Source organism: Hipposideros armiger, unplaced genomic scaffold, assembly GCF_001890085.2.
Source record: "Hipposideros armiger isolate ML-2016 unplaced genomic scaffold, ASM189008v1 scaffold_314, whole genome shotgun sequence".
Taxonomy (NCBI): Eukaryota; Metazoa; Chordata; class Mammalia; order Chiroptera; family Hipposideridae; genus Hipposideros; species Hipposideros armiger.
Genome location: NW_017731664.1, coordinates 649,622 through 667,051, shown reverse-complemented (window position 1 = coordinate 667,051; position 17,430 = coordinate 649,622). Strand labels below are relative to the sequence as shown.

At 45.6% G+C, this 17,430-nt stretch overlaps 1 protein-coding gene across 2 annotated transcripts; it reads right to left on the bottom strand.

The window, feature by feature from the left end:
* Positions 1–4,944: 4,944 nt before the first annotated feature.
* On the bottom strand, positions 4,945–16,377 carry RTL9 (retrotransposon Gag like 9). Of its 2 annotated transcripts, XM_019660207.1 has the most exons (4): positions 16,240–16,377; positions 13,425–13,516; positions 6,556–10,529; positions 4,945–6,007 (listed from the first exon to the last, which is right to left on the bottom strand). In XM_019660207.1, the coding sequence occupies exons 3-4, from the start codon at positions 10,450–10,452 to the stop codon at positions 5,891–5,893; spliced, it is 4,014 nt and encodes a 1,337-aa protein (XP_019515752.1). In that variant the 5' UTR covers positions 10,453–10,529; positions 13,425–13,516; positions 16,240–16,377; the 3' UTR covers positions 4,945–5,890. The 2 variants fall into 2 exon arrangements, with proteins under 2 accessions (XP_019515752.1, XP_019515753.1); XM_019660208.1 differs by lacking the exon at positions 13,425–13,516.
* Between the last annotated feature and the right edge of the window lie 1,053 nt (positions 16,378–17,430).

Below are 17,430 nucleotides of genomic sequence, written 5' to 3'. Positions count from 1 at the left end.
CCAGCTCCAGGTTGAGCTGTTGTTCAGCATCTTAGCTGTGGAGGGCAGTGTCACTGGCCCTCATATGTGGGATCCGAACCGGGGCCCTCTGACGTCCCAAGCCAGCTCTTAACCATCGCACCACTCAGCCGGCCCTGAACTATACACTTTAAATGTGTGGATTATATGGTATATAAATTATACCTCAATAAAACGCTGACCAAAAAATACCAATAAACTTTTAAAAAGATATTAGAGGATACTGTGGGGAAGCAAGGGTCAGTCTGTTCAATATCCATTTATACATAAGTGCTTAGGCCAGTGAAATTATCAGCAAAGATTGTCAAGGGATGGGAGCATTGTTTTTCTTTTTAAATCTTGCCAGCTTCCCCAAGCCCAGTCCAGATCAAAGGGCAGCACTTTGCCTATGAATGAGCAATTGGCTCAGTCTTTGCTGGAAAATATCTATGTTCCATACTGACTTTTAAATGATAGTTGAGCAGTGCATAGAATTAGAGGTGCGCAGTTTTGCTCCTCAGGTGCTGTATATATACTCCATTGTCATCTTTCCTGTATCTCTTCTCCCTCCACCATATCTGCCATTAAGATCCCCTTCTTTTTTAGCCCGTAGGGGTTTCCCTTTCTTTATTTCACGCTCAGCTGTGAGTTCCTCCCCACCCATCCCCCACACACACTTTATCCAATGAGTTTATAATGGGAAAAGCCACTCCAAAGTATCTCTATCAAGTTGTTTAAACTGGAAATGTCTCGTGCCTTGTAATGTATCACTCACCCATATGTTAGAACTAGCATCATTTTGGGGGGACAGAAGGGGACATTGGAATGCGAGAGTATGAAGTATCTAAATGATTGATCTTCTTCCTTCCTTACCCACTTCCCCCATTTCCTAAGAGAGAAGTGAGAAAGAAGAAAAAACAAGTGCCGAGAAGGAAGAGCCAGCTCTTGGTGTAGCTACAAAAATCCCTTCCACTTTCCGAGTCTATACCCTTCCACATATGCCTGGGCCCAAGATGTATTTTTTTTCTCAATGAGAAGATGCCCTGGGAGTATCTTAGCTTCCTTCTCAGCCCAGAGCTCAGAAGACAGGCTGCTCCACTTTGGGGCTGCAACTAACACCTGGGCAGAACCTCCTGAGCTCAGTAGCAATCCACAATGATTGATTCATTTCTTTGAATATTAAAGACTTTCCCCAAAGACCCCTAGGAGGATTCACATTTGGATCTAAGATGGGGAAGGGGGAAAGCAGGGCCATTTTTGCTCAGGCCTCAGACTTCATGAACTTCAAATGTTGGTTGCTGTTGAGTGGCAAATGTGTTAGGGGAGGGTACATTTTACAGTGGCTATCTGACTCTGAATAATGAAGCCACATGTATATAGTAGAGTGGTTGCATGGGTGGAAGGGAGCTCTGGGGTCACACTGCTCGTGTCAAATCTCAGCTCTGCTACTTTCTAGCTCTGTAGCCTTGGGCCACTTACTTAACCTCTCTGTACCACAGATTTTCAGTCTATAAAATAGGGTTAATAAGAGCACCCACCTCTTACTGTTGTTTTGAAGATTACATAGGGTAATCCAGATAAGGCAGTTTGTCCAGAGCTTGGGCCCCTGGTAAATGTTCCACAGATGCTAATATTAAACTGTGTCTTTGGCCAGTCTTCAGCCAATGATTTACTTTTAGGTCCTACCCCACAGTTTAAACAGAATCCCTGCAGAGCGTGGATGCTGAATACCGGTATATCCCAACTAGCCTTATCCCACCCCCTTCCCAACCTCCTCAGAGCTGAACTTAGGTTTACGTATAATAACAAAATATTACAAATGTACATCTTCTACGTGATTTTTCTAAACACTTTTACAACCTTTATCTCATGAAACTGTGAGGTTAGCAGAATGGTGATGATTATTCCCATTTTGGAGAAGAGGAAACTGAAGGACGCCCTGAAAGGTAAAATGACCTGTTTAGAACTACACAGCTCGTTAGAGGGAAAGATAAAGGCACTCAAAATCTGTTCTCCTTCTCCAGTGGCCATTTCAACCTCCTAGAACATCTGTTCTCCTATAATACCTCCTTTAGATCACAAGGGGCCAAGCAGCCTGCTTCCCTGCCCCACAACTGTTCAAGATGCATAGTTTTTGGACTAGGTGAGAAGAAAGGAAACACGTGATCCATATGAAAAACAAAATCTCTGTACTCTGAGATAAGGCAATTTATTTTATCTGTAATATTCTGGTTGGAGAATGAAGTTGAAAGTGCTTTAAGGTCTCAAGCCTATTGGAAGACATGAATCCTGTATTTGATCTGACCACACTAGTCTAGTGTAAGGACCCTGGCTGAGCCTAAATTGACACTCAGAAATTTCCAGAAATTGTTTGTGGCATTGGTCTTTCAGTGGCAGCTCAAGTGTGTGCTTGCATTGAGAAAGTGGTCTTCAAAATGTTAAAAGAAGCTATCTTATCAATGATCATTTAATATATGTGTACACTTTTTAGTTTATCTCATTTTGAAATCTGAATATTACAGTGTCTGACATGTTCTCATGAAACTGTGATACATATGCAATTTAAAAATTACTCTCAGATTACTAAAATGTTCTTTACTAGACACCTCTGTGAATGGATTTTTAGAAAATAAAATAAAGGGCAAAAAGAAAGGTTTCATATGCTATTTGTCCCTGAGGGGCAGAGACAGAGACCAAGTGATGGGCAAAAGGATGGCAGAAGAGTGGAGGAACAGGACAAGGTGATACTTGTTTTCCACCTGGGCCCTAAGGACTAGGTTTCTCGAGAAAGTTCTTGGCATCTATTCACAAGGGGGATAGTGGTTTTCAAGACATCTGTGGACTTATAGTGCCTTAGAGGCAGGGATTTAGACCAGATAGAATAATTTGGAAATCGGAGCTGAAGGTTGGGTCTGAATAGAGGACTCGCTGGCTTTTGTTCTCCATGCACTGGAATCAAGTCTGAAAGTCTGAGTCAGGGCATTGGGGGTGGCGAGGGTGGCGGGGGAGAGGCTGCTGCAGGAAGAAGTTGAAGCCGCTCTTCTCACATGGGCCTTACTGAGATACAGGACAGAAGCAATGTTGTTTCGATGGCCAGGTGACAAAGTGTGGCACAGAATGCAGAGGAGAATTACTATACCTCACTCCCCCCATCCATGCCCCTAATCCCCACCCCACCAACCCTCCACCCCATGCCAATAACCCATCAGTGGCTTTAGCCAAAGCTGTCTAAAGGGAGGGCAGTGCCATTCAGGCTCCTTACGAATTTGCAGAATTCACTCCCCACCCTAGCTGGGGCCTCTGTGTTCCTCCAGCCAGAGGCATCCTCCAGCAGTGGGGAAAGCGAAGGGGCTGCCCTCACGTGGAAATGTGAACAGCTGACCTTCAGGAGGCAGTGTAGGAAGAAAAGAGCAATGGGATAGGACTGTCTCACAGTATGGGAAACTGTCGGAGTCTTCCACAAGTAAGTGGAGGAAACTTTCAAGGGGTTGAGATCCTATAACATATAGGTAGAGGCAGGAGTCAGTGACATCTGAGTTTTTATTGTTGATGGGACTTTATTTTTACCCATGGGCCAGTGAGGACTGGAGAAACTTGAAACACCATTTTACAGCAGACAAAATAGTCTGAAGTACTTGGACATATGATGGCTCAGCTCCACGTAGATGCTGAGTGGCTCTTGAAACTTTTCTAAATATAACCTTTGGGGTGGGTACAGGAACAGGGACTGAGCTCTGGAAGGGTATAAGTGGGCTTTGCTTGTTCCATTTATCTCCAGTGACGTTAGCTTTAAGGAGTGGAGGAGGCAAAAGCAAAGGGAAGAGAATGCCTAGGAGGAAAAACAAAGAAAAGAATGTTATTGTTCTCCACTATTGTGGCTATAAAAATATCAATTTTATTTTAAAGGCATTTTTCTTCCCATACACATTTTCCAGACACAAATTGTGATTCTGTACCATCAATTTCTTTTTCAGTAGAGAGCAAGGTCAACAGTGCTTTCCCAAACTAAAAGCAACCTGGGCTGAACATAGAGATCGAAAGTTCACTAGGGCCTGGACTGGCCCAGGTGTGAGCCAACAGGGCCGCAGATGAGGGGAAAGCTGGGTCTTCAGAGGCCCACTGCCTCTCAGCCTGGAATTTGAGTTTCCCAACGTATTACACCCTCTTTTTTATGAAGCAACAGCACTGGTGATTGATGCGTCTGCTGGCAGCCCACAGAGTCAGATTATCTATATTACCATGGGGCTACCAATTTGTCTGCCCATCTTTGTGGGGTTTTTTCTTTGTTTGTTTGTTTGTTTGTTTGTTTGTTTTGTTTTGTTTTCTGAGAATCATTTTCCTCTTCCTAGAATCAGACCCAGTGCTTAGGGTAATGAAGGAGCAGACTTGAGTCCGCAGAGGGGGTTTGGTCTCCATCCTTCTCTTTGCATCCCTGTTGGTATAGCCCTAGATTGAGTCATCTGGTATGTCAGTCACCTGTACTATTGTAGTAGAGAGCTCATCACTGCCTCATGACCCCTTCTATCCTGCCTCTAAACTGTTGCCAAGTTAACACTCTAAAATATGTTTCCAATCGTGTCATTCCTACTGTTTGTAAAAGATCTTAGACTAACCCAATTACATGGACTATTATTGAATAAATTGGCCCTGTTAGTTTCGAATTCACCATTACCCTGATTTTGTATCTTTGTAAACTTCATCACAATTTCAACCTATCTTACTTATTGCTTTCTTGCTTATTGCCTGTCTCCTATCTCCATTGGAATGAAGTTTTCATTCAATGAGGGTTCTTATCTGTCTGTCCCCAAAACACTGGCTGGCACATGTTAGAAAATACATATTGATTGAATGACTCAATTGAATGAATCAAATTCTGTTAGCCATAGTTCATTCTTTTTTCATAAATGAAGTTTATTTCCTTTTACAGTTACAAATGTATTACGTGCTCACTGTAGAGAATCTGGAAAGTACAGAGAAGTAGAAAGAAGGAAATAAAAACACCCATAATTCCACCACCTGAAGGCAAACACTGCTCATATTATGTTCTATCTATGCCTGTTAAAAGACCAAGACCCTTATCAAGAGTGCTGGCCATGAAGCACAATAGCCAAGGGCAGTGAGAGCAACTAACAACTAAGGGGGTCACCCAGAGGTCAGAGCTAGAGATTTGACACTGAAGGACAAGACAAGAGCTACACACAACAGATTAAGAGGTCAGAAGGTGACAACACAAGAACAAGTTGGGTTATGGTAAGAATGTAGTGAGATGGTGCTTGTCAAAGATTTAGTGCAGTGCCTGTCACAGAGTACATAATCAACAAGTGTTATCCATTACTACGATTATTACTATGGGTCAAAACAAATGGTTCAGGATGGAGACTATAAACAGGGCAAGAACCTTGGAGACCCACTTTAGATGTTATGAGTTGGGGCATATAAGGGCAAGTCTACGGGTGAAAACGGTTGTATAAGAGTGGACATCACTCTCCTTATAGGCTCTCCTGCCAGGTAAAATGGGTACCAGAATATCCTGAAATTTGCCTGATGACACGTGGCAAGACACTCTAAAGTGTTTTGAGGTTGGATATGGTTTCTCCTGCCTAAACATCTTCCCGAACCAAGAACTAAAACGGACTTCAATGGTGATGGGAGTTCGGAACCTCATACACCAAACACTCTTGAATTCCACACTCTGGTTGTCTGGGCAGGTCACAGGCATATGGGGTGAAAGAAAAGGCCAATCAGCCAAGTGGAAGGTAGGGTGGGATGTGCCTGGAGGGGGAGGCTGAAGGGGAAGGCCACAAGGTTTATGATGTAATTGAATGGAATGGGTCCAGGAACCAGTCCTCAAGTTAGCAGCCGAGTCAAATATCACAGAAGAGTCCAGGAAACATTATTTGTTGGTGGGGGCCTTCCAATGGCCTGTGCTTTGTCGAAGGTGGTCGTGCAGACCTTCTTGGGGGTCTCCATGCTCTTTCAGGTAGTAACAGCGTTTGGGAGCATGCTGGTGCTGGGAGTCAGAAAAACAGAAAAAAACAGCAGAGGTAAGAGCCACACTTACTATGACAAAGCGTGTTCTGCCTGGAAAATTTCAGTAACTTGAAAGATCAAGGAACTCAAGGAACTTGGCTAATGTACCTTACTTGTATAAAGTATGACCGAGGAGTAGAGTAGCTAAATTCCTTAGTGACCTGGGTCCATAACACATGTGGCTGTAGGGGAAACCCAGACCCCCAAAAGATGACCCCTCCCTTAGAACTGGGCTTGGAATAAGTGGAGAGTTGGGACTGAGCCCAGCCAGCTCTCCCTAATCAGAAGATTTAGTCCTTTAACCACCCTAGGCCTTCAATATCTTGGGCAGGGCATTGTTCCTCAAAGTGGATAATACTCCCCAAGTAACTGCAATAGCCAGGCCTTCTGATGAAACACCATGTTGGAAGTTATGGTCTAGCAGCTCAATACCTCCCCATTGCCTCTTCCTTATACTACTCAAAGGAGCGGGATGTATTCTCATCATTTTTCTGCTCAAAAACCTTGAGTGTATTTCTCCATTATTACCTCCTCAGTCTGATGAGAGTTCTGTTCATTCTCCATTGCCTCCTCATTATTCCGCTTACAGGCTGACGGCAGAACCTGGCTGGAGCTGCCCAGGGAATCCTTCTCTTCAGCCAGCTGGCACTCGGTGTAGAGAGACCTGTCTATCAGCTCCTTTAGGCTGCCGGCCACCTTCAGGAAGATCCTGCCCATTTTTGTGGTAACAGCTTCCGAGAGTCCTTCCAGAAACCTGGTCCGTAGAATGGCATCAGACCAAGACAAATGTCGAGCCAGCAGCAGGAAGTCAGTGGCATACTGCCTGACTGACTTCTGGCCCTGCTTGGGATGGCAAAGAACAGCACTGAGGATGTCTATGTCAGAGAGAGAGTCATATAAGCCCTGTGATCGTCTCAGGAAAGACTTGTTTTCATCTGAGAGGGGTTTTCCTACCTCCATCTGCAAGATGGACCACCTTTCTGCTGCCCCCAGATGAAGAGACACCAGAAACGCCATTTTCTCTGAATCATCCAAAAATCCTTTCATTTGCTTCTCCTCATCAATCTCCATCTCTTCCTCCTCAGAGCATGAACCCCGGGCTGCTTCTTGCTCTTCTAAGAGGTAACAGAGTGCTGGGGTCAGCATGCCAAAGGATGGAACTTCCTTTGGTGGTGGGTTCATTGTTTCAGGGGTTATGGCAGTCACGTGTGGTGTGGACTTTGATCCAGAGGCCGTGATGTTGATGTGAGAGGCAGATGTTTCTCCAGAATCTGTTGCTTTGATGTCCAGACTGGACATCATTCCAGAGGCTGCGGCTGCCATTTGTGGTGTGGACATGGCTCCCAGGTCTTGGGTCCTCATTAGTGGTGTGGACATCTCTCCAAAGGCTGTGGCTCTCATAGGTGGTGTGGACATTGCTCCAGAAGCTGAGGCTCTCATTGGTGATGCAAGTATCCCTCTGGAAGTTGAATATGTTTTTTGTGGCAAGGGCATAGATCCAGAACTTGCGACTCTTGTTTGCAGTGCTGACATTGCCCCAGAGGCCATGCTATTCATTAGTGGCATAGACATCTCTCCAGAAGCCATTGCTGACATCAATGGCATGGGGATTGTTCCAGAGTCTGTGGCTTTCCTAAATGTTTTGGACATCCCTCTAGAGGCCACAGCTGTAATTTGTCCGGTAGACATCTTTCCAGAGGCTGGAGCTCTCATTAACTTTGTGGACACATCTTCAGAGGCTGAGGGTCTCCTTAGTGGTGTGGAAATAATTCCAGAGTCTGGAGCCCTTAATAATGGTGGGGACATCGCTCCAGAAGTTGGAGCTTGCATCGACAGTGGGCACATCTCTCCAGAAGCCATGGGAATCATTTGTGGTGTGGATGCTGCTCCAGTGGTTGGGGTTCTCATCAGTGGTATGGACACCCCTCCAGAGGCCGTGGCTGTCATTTGAGACATGCACATCACTCCAGAGGCTGTGGATCTCATGAGCGGTGTGAACATGGTTCCAGAGACTGGAGCCCTCATTTGTGGCATGGAAACCCCTCCAGAAGCTGTGGTTGTCATTTGTGGAGTAGACCTCACTCCACAAGCTGGGGTTTTCAGAGGTGTGACTATCTCTCCAGAAGCTGGGGGTCTCATTAGTGGTGGGGACATTTCTCCAGAGGATGAAGCTCTTATGAGCAGTGAGGACATCTCTCCAAGTTCTGGGGGTCTCATCTCTCCAGGGTCTGAGGCTCTCATTAGTGATGTGGACAATACCCCCGAGGCTGGGGCTCTCATTCTTGGTGTGGACACCATTTCAGCATCTGAGGCTTGCATCTGCAGTGGGGCCATCCCTCCAGAGGTGATAGATCTCATGAGTGACCTGGACATCCCTCCAGTGTCTTGGGTGCTCATTGGCTGCCGGGCCATCTTTCCAGGGGCTGTGGCTTTCATTAGTACTGTGGACATTGCTCCAGTGCCTGGAGCTCTCCTTAGAGGCACGGACACATTTGCAAAGGCTGAGGTTGTCTTGTGTGGTGTGGACATCCCTGCAGAGGGGGTGTCTGTCATCTGAGGCATGGACATGGCTCCAGAAGCTGTGTCTCTCATTAGCATTGTGGCTATCTCTCCAGAAGCAGCAGTCATCACTTGCTGCATACACATTGCTTCTGAGGATGTGGATGCTGTTGGTGGCTTGGACAATGCTCCTGAGGCCATAGCTCTCATTTGTGGCGTGGACATCACTCCTGAGACTGTGTCTCTCGTGAACAGTGCAGACATTGCTCCAGAGGCTTTGGCTGTCATCAGTGGGGTGGACATTGCTCCAGAGGCTGGGGTTCTCGTTTGTGGTACAGCTGTCACTGCTGAGGCTGTAGCTCTCCTTTGTGGCATGGACATTGCTCCAGAGACAGGAGCTCTTATTTGTAGTGTGGATATTAACCCAGAGGTTGGGGCTGTCCGTTGTAGCATGGGAATTGTTTCAGCGGCTGGGGCAGTAACTGGCTGTGTGGCTAGAGCTCCAGAATCTGGAGCTCTCCTTTGCAGCATAGACATAATTCCAGAAGCTGGGGCTCTTACTTGTGGTGTGGACATTGCCCCATTGGTGGTGGCTTTCAAAAATCCTGTGGATCTTCCTTCAGAACTTCTGGCCGTTGTTACCTGTGTGGACACCACTGTAGAGGCTGCAGTTGACATTCGCTCCATGGATGTTGTTCCAGAGGTGGTGACCGTCATCAGTTCGGTGGACATTGCTCCAGGGTCTGAGGCTCTCGCTGGCAGTGTGGCCATCCCCCCAGAGGCTGTTGCTCTCATCTGTGGAGTAGGCATGCTTTCAGCACCTAGATGTTGTGTTAACTGTGGGTGCATCGCTCCAGATGTTAGGGCTGTCATTAGCAGTGGGGACAGTGCTTCAGCATCTTGGGCTGGCTTTGGCAATGTGGACAGTTCACCAGCATCTGGACTTGACAGGAGTGGTGTGGACATTGCTCCAGAGCCGGGAGTTGACATTAGCTCTGAAGACACTACTTCAGAGTCTGGGCCTAACATCAGTTGGTTCGACATTTCCCCAGAGTCTTGGGTGCTGGTTGGATGGGTTGACGTTGCTCCAGAAGCTAGGGATGACATTATTAGTGAGGATATAGATTCAACATCTGTGCCTGACATTATTAGTGAAGATATCTCTCCAGAGGCCAGGGCAGTCATTAGCACTTTGGACATTGCTTCAGTGTCTTCATCTGTAATTTGCAATGGTGACATTGCTTCAGAGCCTGGAGCTGACATTGGCTGTGTGGACATCACCCCAGGGTTTATATCTGGCATTAAGGGTGGGGACACCTCTCCAGGGTCTGGAGCACGCATCAATGGTGTAGCCATCATTCCAGAAGGTGGAATTGGCATTGCCAATGGTGATATCTCTGCAGAATCTGGTGCTGCCATTAGTGTTGTGGACATTGTTCCAAAGTCAGGAATTGTCATCAGCCCTGGGGACATAAGTCCATAGTCTGAAGTGGACAGCAACGGGGACAGTGGTCCAGAATCTGAGACTGGCATTAGCAATGGGGACAGTGCCGCAGAATCTGAGGTTGGCATTAGCAATGGGGACAGTGCCTCCGAATCTGAAGCTGGTGTTAGCAATGGAGACAGTTCCTCAGAGTCTGAGTCTGGCAATAGTGGTGGGCACAATTCTCCAGAGTCTGGTACTCCCATTAGAGGTGTGGACATGGGGTCAAAGTCTGGGTATGTCATCAGCTGTGTGGACATCCCTCTAGGGTCTGACACTGAAGTTGAGACTACAGGCTGTACATGGGAATGCAGAATTTGTACCTCTTCTGTGGTCTCTATCATTGGTCCAGAGAAGGTCATCCCCTTGTTTGGGTTGTCATTTTCCTCCCTCAGCATATTGTTGAATCGCAATGAATGCAAAGATATTGACATATCTGCCATGGCCACAGGATAGTGTGGAGGGAGCCCCTAGCGTGATGATATCAGGGATCCTGCTGAAGCCCAACTGGCAAGAAAATCTATAAACAAGAGACACATTTATCAGTCAAAGGTCAATATCAAAAAGATTGGGAAACAGACAAATAATTCATGATGGAGACCTTTTGTCTGACTTTTTGTCTTGCCATCTATGTGGCATCAGAAATGGGCCTATCAGGTTAAAGAAGCTGTGCAACAATGAACAAATGTAAAGCAAATATCCCTTCCGCCCCTATTCTTTCCAAACCAAACCACTCAGTCATACAGCACAGCCTATCACTTTGTAAATACTAATAATGCCAGCAACCTCAGCTGCCAGGAGCCTGGGCAGTTCTGGATCAAATGAAGCAGCACCACCACCTTCTGGAAAACTGTGAGAAGTACAGGTTCCTGGGCTATGTTCTATCCTATAAGAGCACTCACAAGCCAGCCAAGGTACTGGCAGGCCCAGATGAGAAAGCCCTTTGCTCCAGAAAAATCATTAGCTCCTGGGGTTCATTGAGTCCTGCCAGTGGTTTCATCTCCATTTTACTGCTCTGATGGCCCTGAATGTCTTCCTCAGAAAAAGATCAACGGGAACAACATTCCATGAACTGAAAAGCCTGCTTATCATCATTATTATTCTTAATAATAAAAATAACAACTACTGCTACTACCGCTTATTACTCAGTGTGTTCCAGGCACTAAACTTAAGGCAACTATATGCAACTTTAAATTGCCTATAATGCACAAGAGTTTGCAAGCATTATCCCATTTGAAACTTACACTACCCTGTGCAATAGATAGTATTATTATTCCCATTTTATCAGCTTTCTCAGATCAGCCACTGTGGGAGCAAAAATAGGGTCACCACAACAGTAAAATTTGTATGTCTTTGACTATCACACCTCCTTGAATTTGCCTAGCTTTTGGCATCCCTAAGGCTGCATTCAATTATCTCTCTGACATCCTAGACCATGGAAGCCCAGTCTATAGCATGTAAAAATTTCAAGTTTCTCTGATGACATGTGGTGGGCAATCCCAGAGCCTCACCCCTCTGGCCCATCCCTGTAAGCAGCCCCAGAAGGGGCTCCTTGGCACATAGCTTGGAAACCAACACACACATTACACAATGTTGACACATCCCCCCAGCCTGCCCATGACAAAAATGGAACACTTGCTCATTTGCGACAATGTCACAAAAGTCCTCACTCTTGTGGCATTGTGCCTTCATAAAAGTAATGAGAATGAATACTAGCAACAGAAATTCTAACAGCGAGCATTTCCTGAGCGTGCACTGACTGGCAAGCACTCTGCTAGGCACTTGACATGCATCATCTCATTTGGTTCCCACAGCAACACTAAGAGATTGGATAGTACTCTACCTTTATCTTACGAATGAGAAAACTAAGGCCCAGAGAAGCTTACTCATTTGCCTGCAGTCACATAAATGTCCGGGTCCACCCAACTCCAGAGCTCCTTACTCTACTCCACTGGGCTATAAAGACCCACCTGATCTGCTTTCTCTCCCTTACTCAGTCACATTACCAAAACCAGCACTACCACCCCCATCTCCAACCTGGACAACCCCAAGATGGAGTGTAGTAAAATAAGTACTGGCCTCCTGCTGGCACCTTAGTTACTTTACTCTACTAATTGGTGCAACGGGAAAGATGAGTCAAAAGAGCAGTCACAGACGTCCACCTCCCATCTTCAGAAAAATCCCTGGACATGCAACAATTTTGCATCAGGCAAAACCCAAAAGATCTTACCTTGACAGTTAGGGAGAAGAGGGTGTGTGTTCTTTGCACCCCTAGCTTTTTTAGTCTGTCCAATTTACTTATGCCCCATGCCTAGCCAGTTCATTAAAGTAGGACCCAATACCAGCAGCTGTTCTCGGCAATCTCCCTTAGCTATCCCCTGCCACGCCCCCCTCCTGCCCGCCAGCCAGCCAGCCAGCCTGCCCGCCCACCCGCCCCACTGCTCCTAACTTGCTAGTGCTTGCTCTGTCTCTTTGGTCCCAGATTCCTGCCTCTATATAGGCTCTGACATTTGCCTCTGGCCGCCTTTCACTTGACAGCCCTCCAGAAGCTCTGCTTTAGCTCTTGACCTATGCAACTCCACCCTATTTCTCCTCACCCCCAATAGTTGCACTAGCCCACTATGTCTGCCTCTGGCTGTCCCAAAGAAAAAAGGAGATTCACACAATTAAAAAGTTGAGACTGAAAGGGTCCTGGCTCAGAAAATGGACATATCTTCTGTGGTTGAGCAGACATGAGAGTCCTGGGCACCAAGCACTGCAACTGGTGTGACATGGAAGTGCAGGCAGGGGTCAGAGGTAAGAGAGATGGGACTGGAGGTGAATGGAATAGTGTTAGCGAGTTCAAAGAGCTCAAGTGCAGGGAAACCAGGGTTTGGGAAGATGGGCCATGGGGGCTTCAAAGAGACCTGTGATAGTGATAATAAAAAAGCTGATTTTGGGGCCGGCCAAGTAGCTCGTTGGTTAAAAGTTGGCGTGGGAGCACGAGCTCTGAGCAGCAGGACCGCCGGTTCAGATCCCACATGGGCCAGTGACACTGTGCCCCCTACAGCTAAGATGGTGAACAGCAGCTCGACCTGGAGCTGGGCTGCCGGGAGTCACCAGTGACAACGGTGTAGGCTGCAGTGGGCTGCCATAAGCTACCGTGAGTGGCCAGCAGGCAGTTTGAGTGACCGGCAGCTGCCATGAGCTGACATGAGCTGCTGTCAGCGGCCATCTAATGACCAGCGACAGACTGCCTCAGCCGGGAAGAGCACAATGATCACAATACCAACACGGGCCAGTTATCGACGTCCTCCACAACTAGACTGAAGAACAAAAGGACAGCAACTTGTCTGTTCCCCTTCCCTGATTCGCCAGTGCTGTTCCCTCCCCTAATTCCCCAATAAAATATGTTTTTTAAAAAAAGCCGACTTACCCCAGTGTCAGAGACCTGGAGGGAAATCTGTCAACCAGTGTCCCTGCCACAGGGCTAGGATTTGACAGCGAGGCTCCAGGCCATTCAGACAGCTGACAAGAAAAGCACACGAGTCTTGAGCATACCAGGTGAGGGCTTGCTCATAAACACAGGGCTACAGCCTGTTTTCTAGAACTGGGGCACAAGATCAGAGTAGAACTAGCAAAAAGGTTTAACGGAACTCTCTAACCTTCTGAATCAGTACCCCTGAAGCCCCCAGACTAGGGGCAGAATTGGTCCCTGAGCCTTGGACAGGGCAAAGCCTTCAGGAGAAGTTCAAGTAGCTGAGGCATAGGGAATCAGAGTCTGGAGGTTGAGGGGAGGCATTCCAGTCGTTATAAACCTTCACACAGTCACAATTGGCAACGAATAATGCTTGAACACAGGCTAAGCACTGTTTGCATTATGTCCTTTGGGCCTCATGGCGACACCTGAAAGGTAGGCATTGGAGCCATTTTCATTTTACAAATGGGGAAACAGGTTTGGAGAAGTTGTGACCAAGGTCCCGGAGCTAGGAAATGGCAAAGCCCAGATTTGAGCGTGGGTCCATTTAATTCCAAAATCATTTCTTCTCTTTGTAATCAGACAAGTGGTTAGAAGCATTTCAAGTGCCCTACTCACTGCTACATTCCTCCTCTCACCTCCACCAATGGCTGAATCATTGTAGTAATAATAGTAATAGTAACGGTAATAGTAATAATAATAGTAATAGTAATATCAACTAACTTTGACTGAACTCTTCCCATATGCCGAAGACTGTGCTGAGGGCATTACAAGCAGCCTCTCATTTGATCCTAACAGCTATCCTGTGAGCCAGGTCCTTTTAACTTCCATTTTACAGATAAGAATACTGAGTCTCAGTGAGGTGAATTGACATGCCCCAAAGTACACAGCTCTGTTTGACTCCAGAGCTCATTATATATAGTATACTATTCAAAAAAATAATTCCAATTGCTCTCCCTTCTCCCGTAAACCAAAAAGTGGTCACAGGAAACCCAACAATTATTATTGTTATACCTAAAAATAAAAGCTAACATTTACTGTGTCAGGCACTGTGCTAAGCACTTTACATACATAATCTCGTTTGTTACTCACAACAATCCTATGAGGTAGGTACTATTATCACCTTCATTTCCAGATGAGGAAAGGCACAGAGAGGTCAACTAGCTTCCCCAAGGTTGCACAGCTAGAAAGCATTGTTGTCTATGATAATAAAAAATTGGAAATAACCTAAATGCTGATGTTAGAACACAATTCATTTAATGAATGAATCATAGTGTGTTTGTAGCAGCCATTGAATGTGATAATCTGATTTCTATAAAACAAATACCTATATTTTTGCCTAGAAAAAGTGCAGTCTGGAAAGATATATCAAAATGTTAGCAGTGACCATACCTAACTGTTGGGATTAAAGAAGATTTTTGTTTTTGTTTTCTTATCAGTATGTTCTCATTTGCATATAATGGGCCCATATCAGTTGCATTCAAAGGAAAACAAATGTTATTTTTCTTTTTTGAAAAGGTGTGTGTCCCTCAGGTTCTGTGTCTAGCCCTCTCCCCGCCTCTTCCTGCATGCTCTCTCTAAGGGTCTCCAACATTTCCCCATTCAAGCGATCTTTCTTCCCCAACAAACTTAATGCTTGCACTACTCAGATCCTTGGTCAGTAGTGACCTCTGACAAATGTCTGCAAATGGCTTGCTTTAATTTTGTTGTTTTTTTCTGTTTTGAAAAATGATCTTTTTTTCTGACCTTTATTTATGTTTAATAGTTACACAAGCCATCTAGGAATATATTCTCAGAATAAAAACTGGAAATCCTATATACAGTTAAAGCTAGTCCTGAGCCTGCCCTGCCCCCCATCCCCTCAAGTCCCATTCCTCTGTCTGTTCACAGTTGGGTGTGTCTCCTTTCAAACTTTTTCTAGCTTTAATGGCATTCAGAGTTCATATCATGCAATTGCTTGCAAAACCTAGTATGTGCAAAGAGCTCAAGTTAGAAAACCATTGTGGCACTGGTCAATCCAGGATTACAAGCTCTGGTCCATTGTGACCATTCATCATCAGCCTGCTTCTAAGGAAGCTACTGAGAAAATTGAATGCTCAGCCCATTTGGGTCACAGACTTCTGTTTTATTAATGCCAGTGTCTCCACAAACACAGAGAGGGGCGGCCTTCTAGGGAAGGAAAAGCCCAGAAGTCACTGCTTAGCATCTCTCAGGTCCCTCACGTCCTGCCCAGTCTGTACAGATCAATATGGCTCAGAGGTGTCACACTTCCTGCTGCCTCACAAAAGGTAATTGAGTTTGGGGGATTGCTTGGCTAGCTGCTCAGGGAAATAAGAATAAACAAGAGACAGTTCAATATGTCAACAAGTAGCTTTCCAGCTCTTGAAAATAAACCTTCCCCTAGATTCTCAACACTATCCTCTCCCACAGCCCTAGCAAACAGATACCCAGATAACTGAACACAGACAACCTCAGGATAAAGAAATACCTGGTCTACTTTAAGGTCCTGATCAATCAGGAAAGGAGAAACTCTCCTCATCCCCTTGCTCCCCAGCAGCATGGACACTTAAAATGCCCACCCAGCTCTTCTAATAGAGGAGAAAAGAGCTAGCACTTGCTTGGGTACTCACTCTGCCATGCACTGTATTAAGCACTTTACATAAATTACATTATTTATTACTTAATAAACCAATGAAGTGGGGGTTTTTTAAACCCCATTTTACTAATCAGCTAAAGAAGCGAAGTTGGGAGAAAATAAAATAAAATAACTTACCTTGGCTCTCCCAGCTGTGAGGGAGTGGAGCTGGGCTTGTCACTCTGGTCGGTCTGACTCAGCTTGTGCTCTTAACTCAAGGGAGAGTCACACACTGTCTTCAAGTCTCTGAAGGGCTGTCATATGGAACAGAGGGTAGGTGTGTTCTGGGTAGCTCCAAAGAGAAGGATTTGACTGTTAGTTGGGAATTACACTTTCATTGGATGTGCTGCAAATTCCCCAAACAACATGTATATGCATGTCTGACCCTATAGGGAAAAGATCACTATAAGAAGAGCAAACGGAACTGTCTTGCTTTAGGTGCCGTCCTGAAGGATCTGTGGAATCGGAGAGAACAGGGGTGATACAGAAGCACTGCAAATGGGCAGCATCCCAATTTTCTTAAATAAGGAAACCACAGACCAGTATACTGTAAACTCCAGAGCTGTGAGCTTGATGTCAATCCTCCGAGAGATTCTGCCACAGACTACGAAGCAGGTAATTTATAAGCACTTAGGACATAAGTGGTGATAGGAGGTACCTAGAAGTACTAGCAGAACTGTACAAATTAGACCAGGTGCCCAGACTGGCAGTTATTGCAAACCGAAAAATGAGAGGACTGACAGTGGGTTGCTAAATTTTTATTTTTCCTAGTAAACACATTAAGAAACATGACAAAACAACCCCAATTTCCCATTTTATAAAAAGGGCTTTCTTTAAACACGAAAAGGGTAGGAAATAATCTCCAAACAAAGGACGGTCCTTTAAATGAAATAGATTTCACTTTACAAAACACTGAATATGTAGTCCTTAGGCTTTCTCATTGCACCGTTGACTGCTGCAGCTTTCCTGTAGAATGAACACTTGTCCAAAGAGTCACTTTAGAGAATCACTCCCATTCAAAATATCGACACACAAAGGATGACAAGAAATGTTTCGGGCCAGAAAAGGGAAGAACAAAGTTTGACCTTATGCTAAGCGAGGGCCTTAATATAGATAAAGGAAGTGTCCATGGGAAGGAGTATGAGAAAAATCAAACTTCCAAGTATGGCGTCAAGCACTACTGAGGCCGGACTTGGCCAATGCATTTGATCTGTGCCACCCCTCTGACCACACAGCACTCTTGTAGGAATACATGCCTGATGTCATTAAGCATTTGGACCACAAGCCAGGTTCTGACTTGGGGCTCTCCAAGCAATCTCCAGACTATTC

Excerpts from the sequence above, each read along its gene's own strand:
- RTL9 (XM_019660207.1), bottom strand. The coding sequence starts at position 10,452 with ATGGCAGATATGTCAATATCTTTGCATTCATTGCGATTCAACAATATG. Across the intron at positions 6,008-6,555 it reads ACTCTCATCAGACTGAGGAG|CACCAGCATGCTCCCAAACG; the intron begins GTAATAATGGAG and ends TCTGACTCCCAG.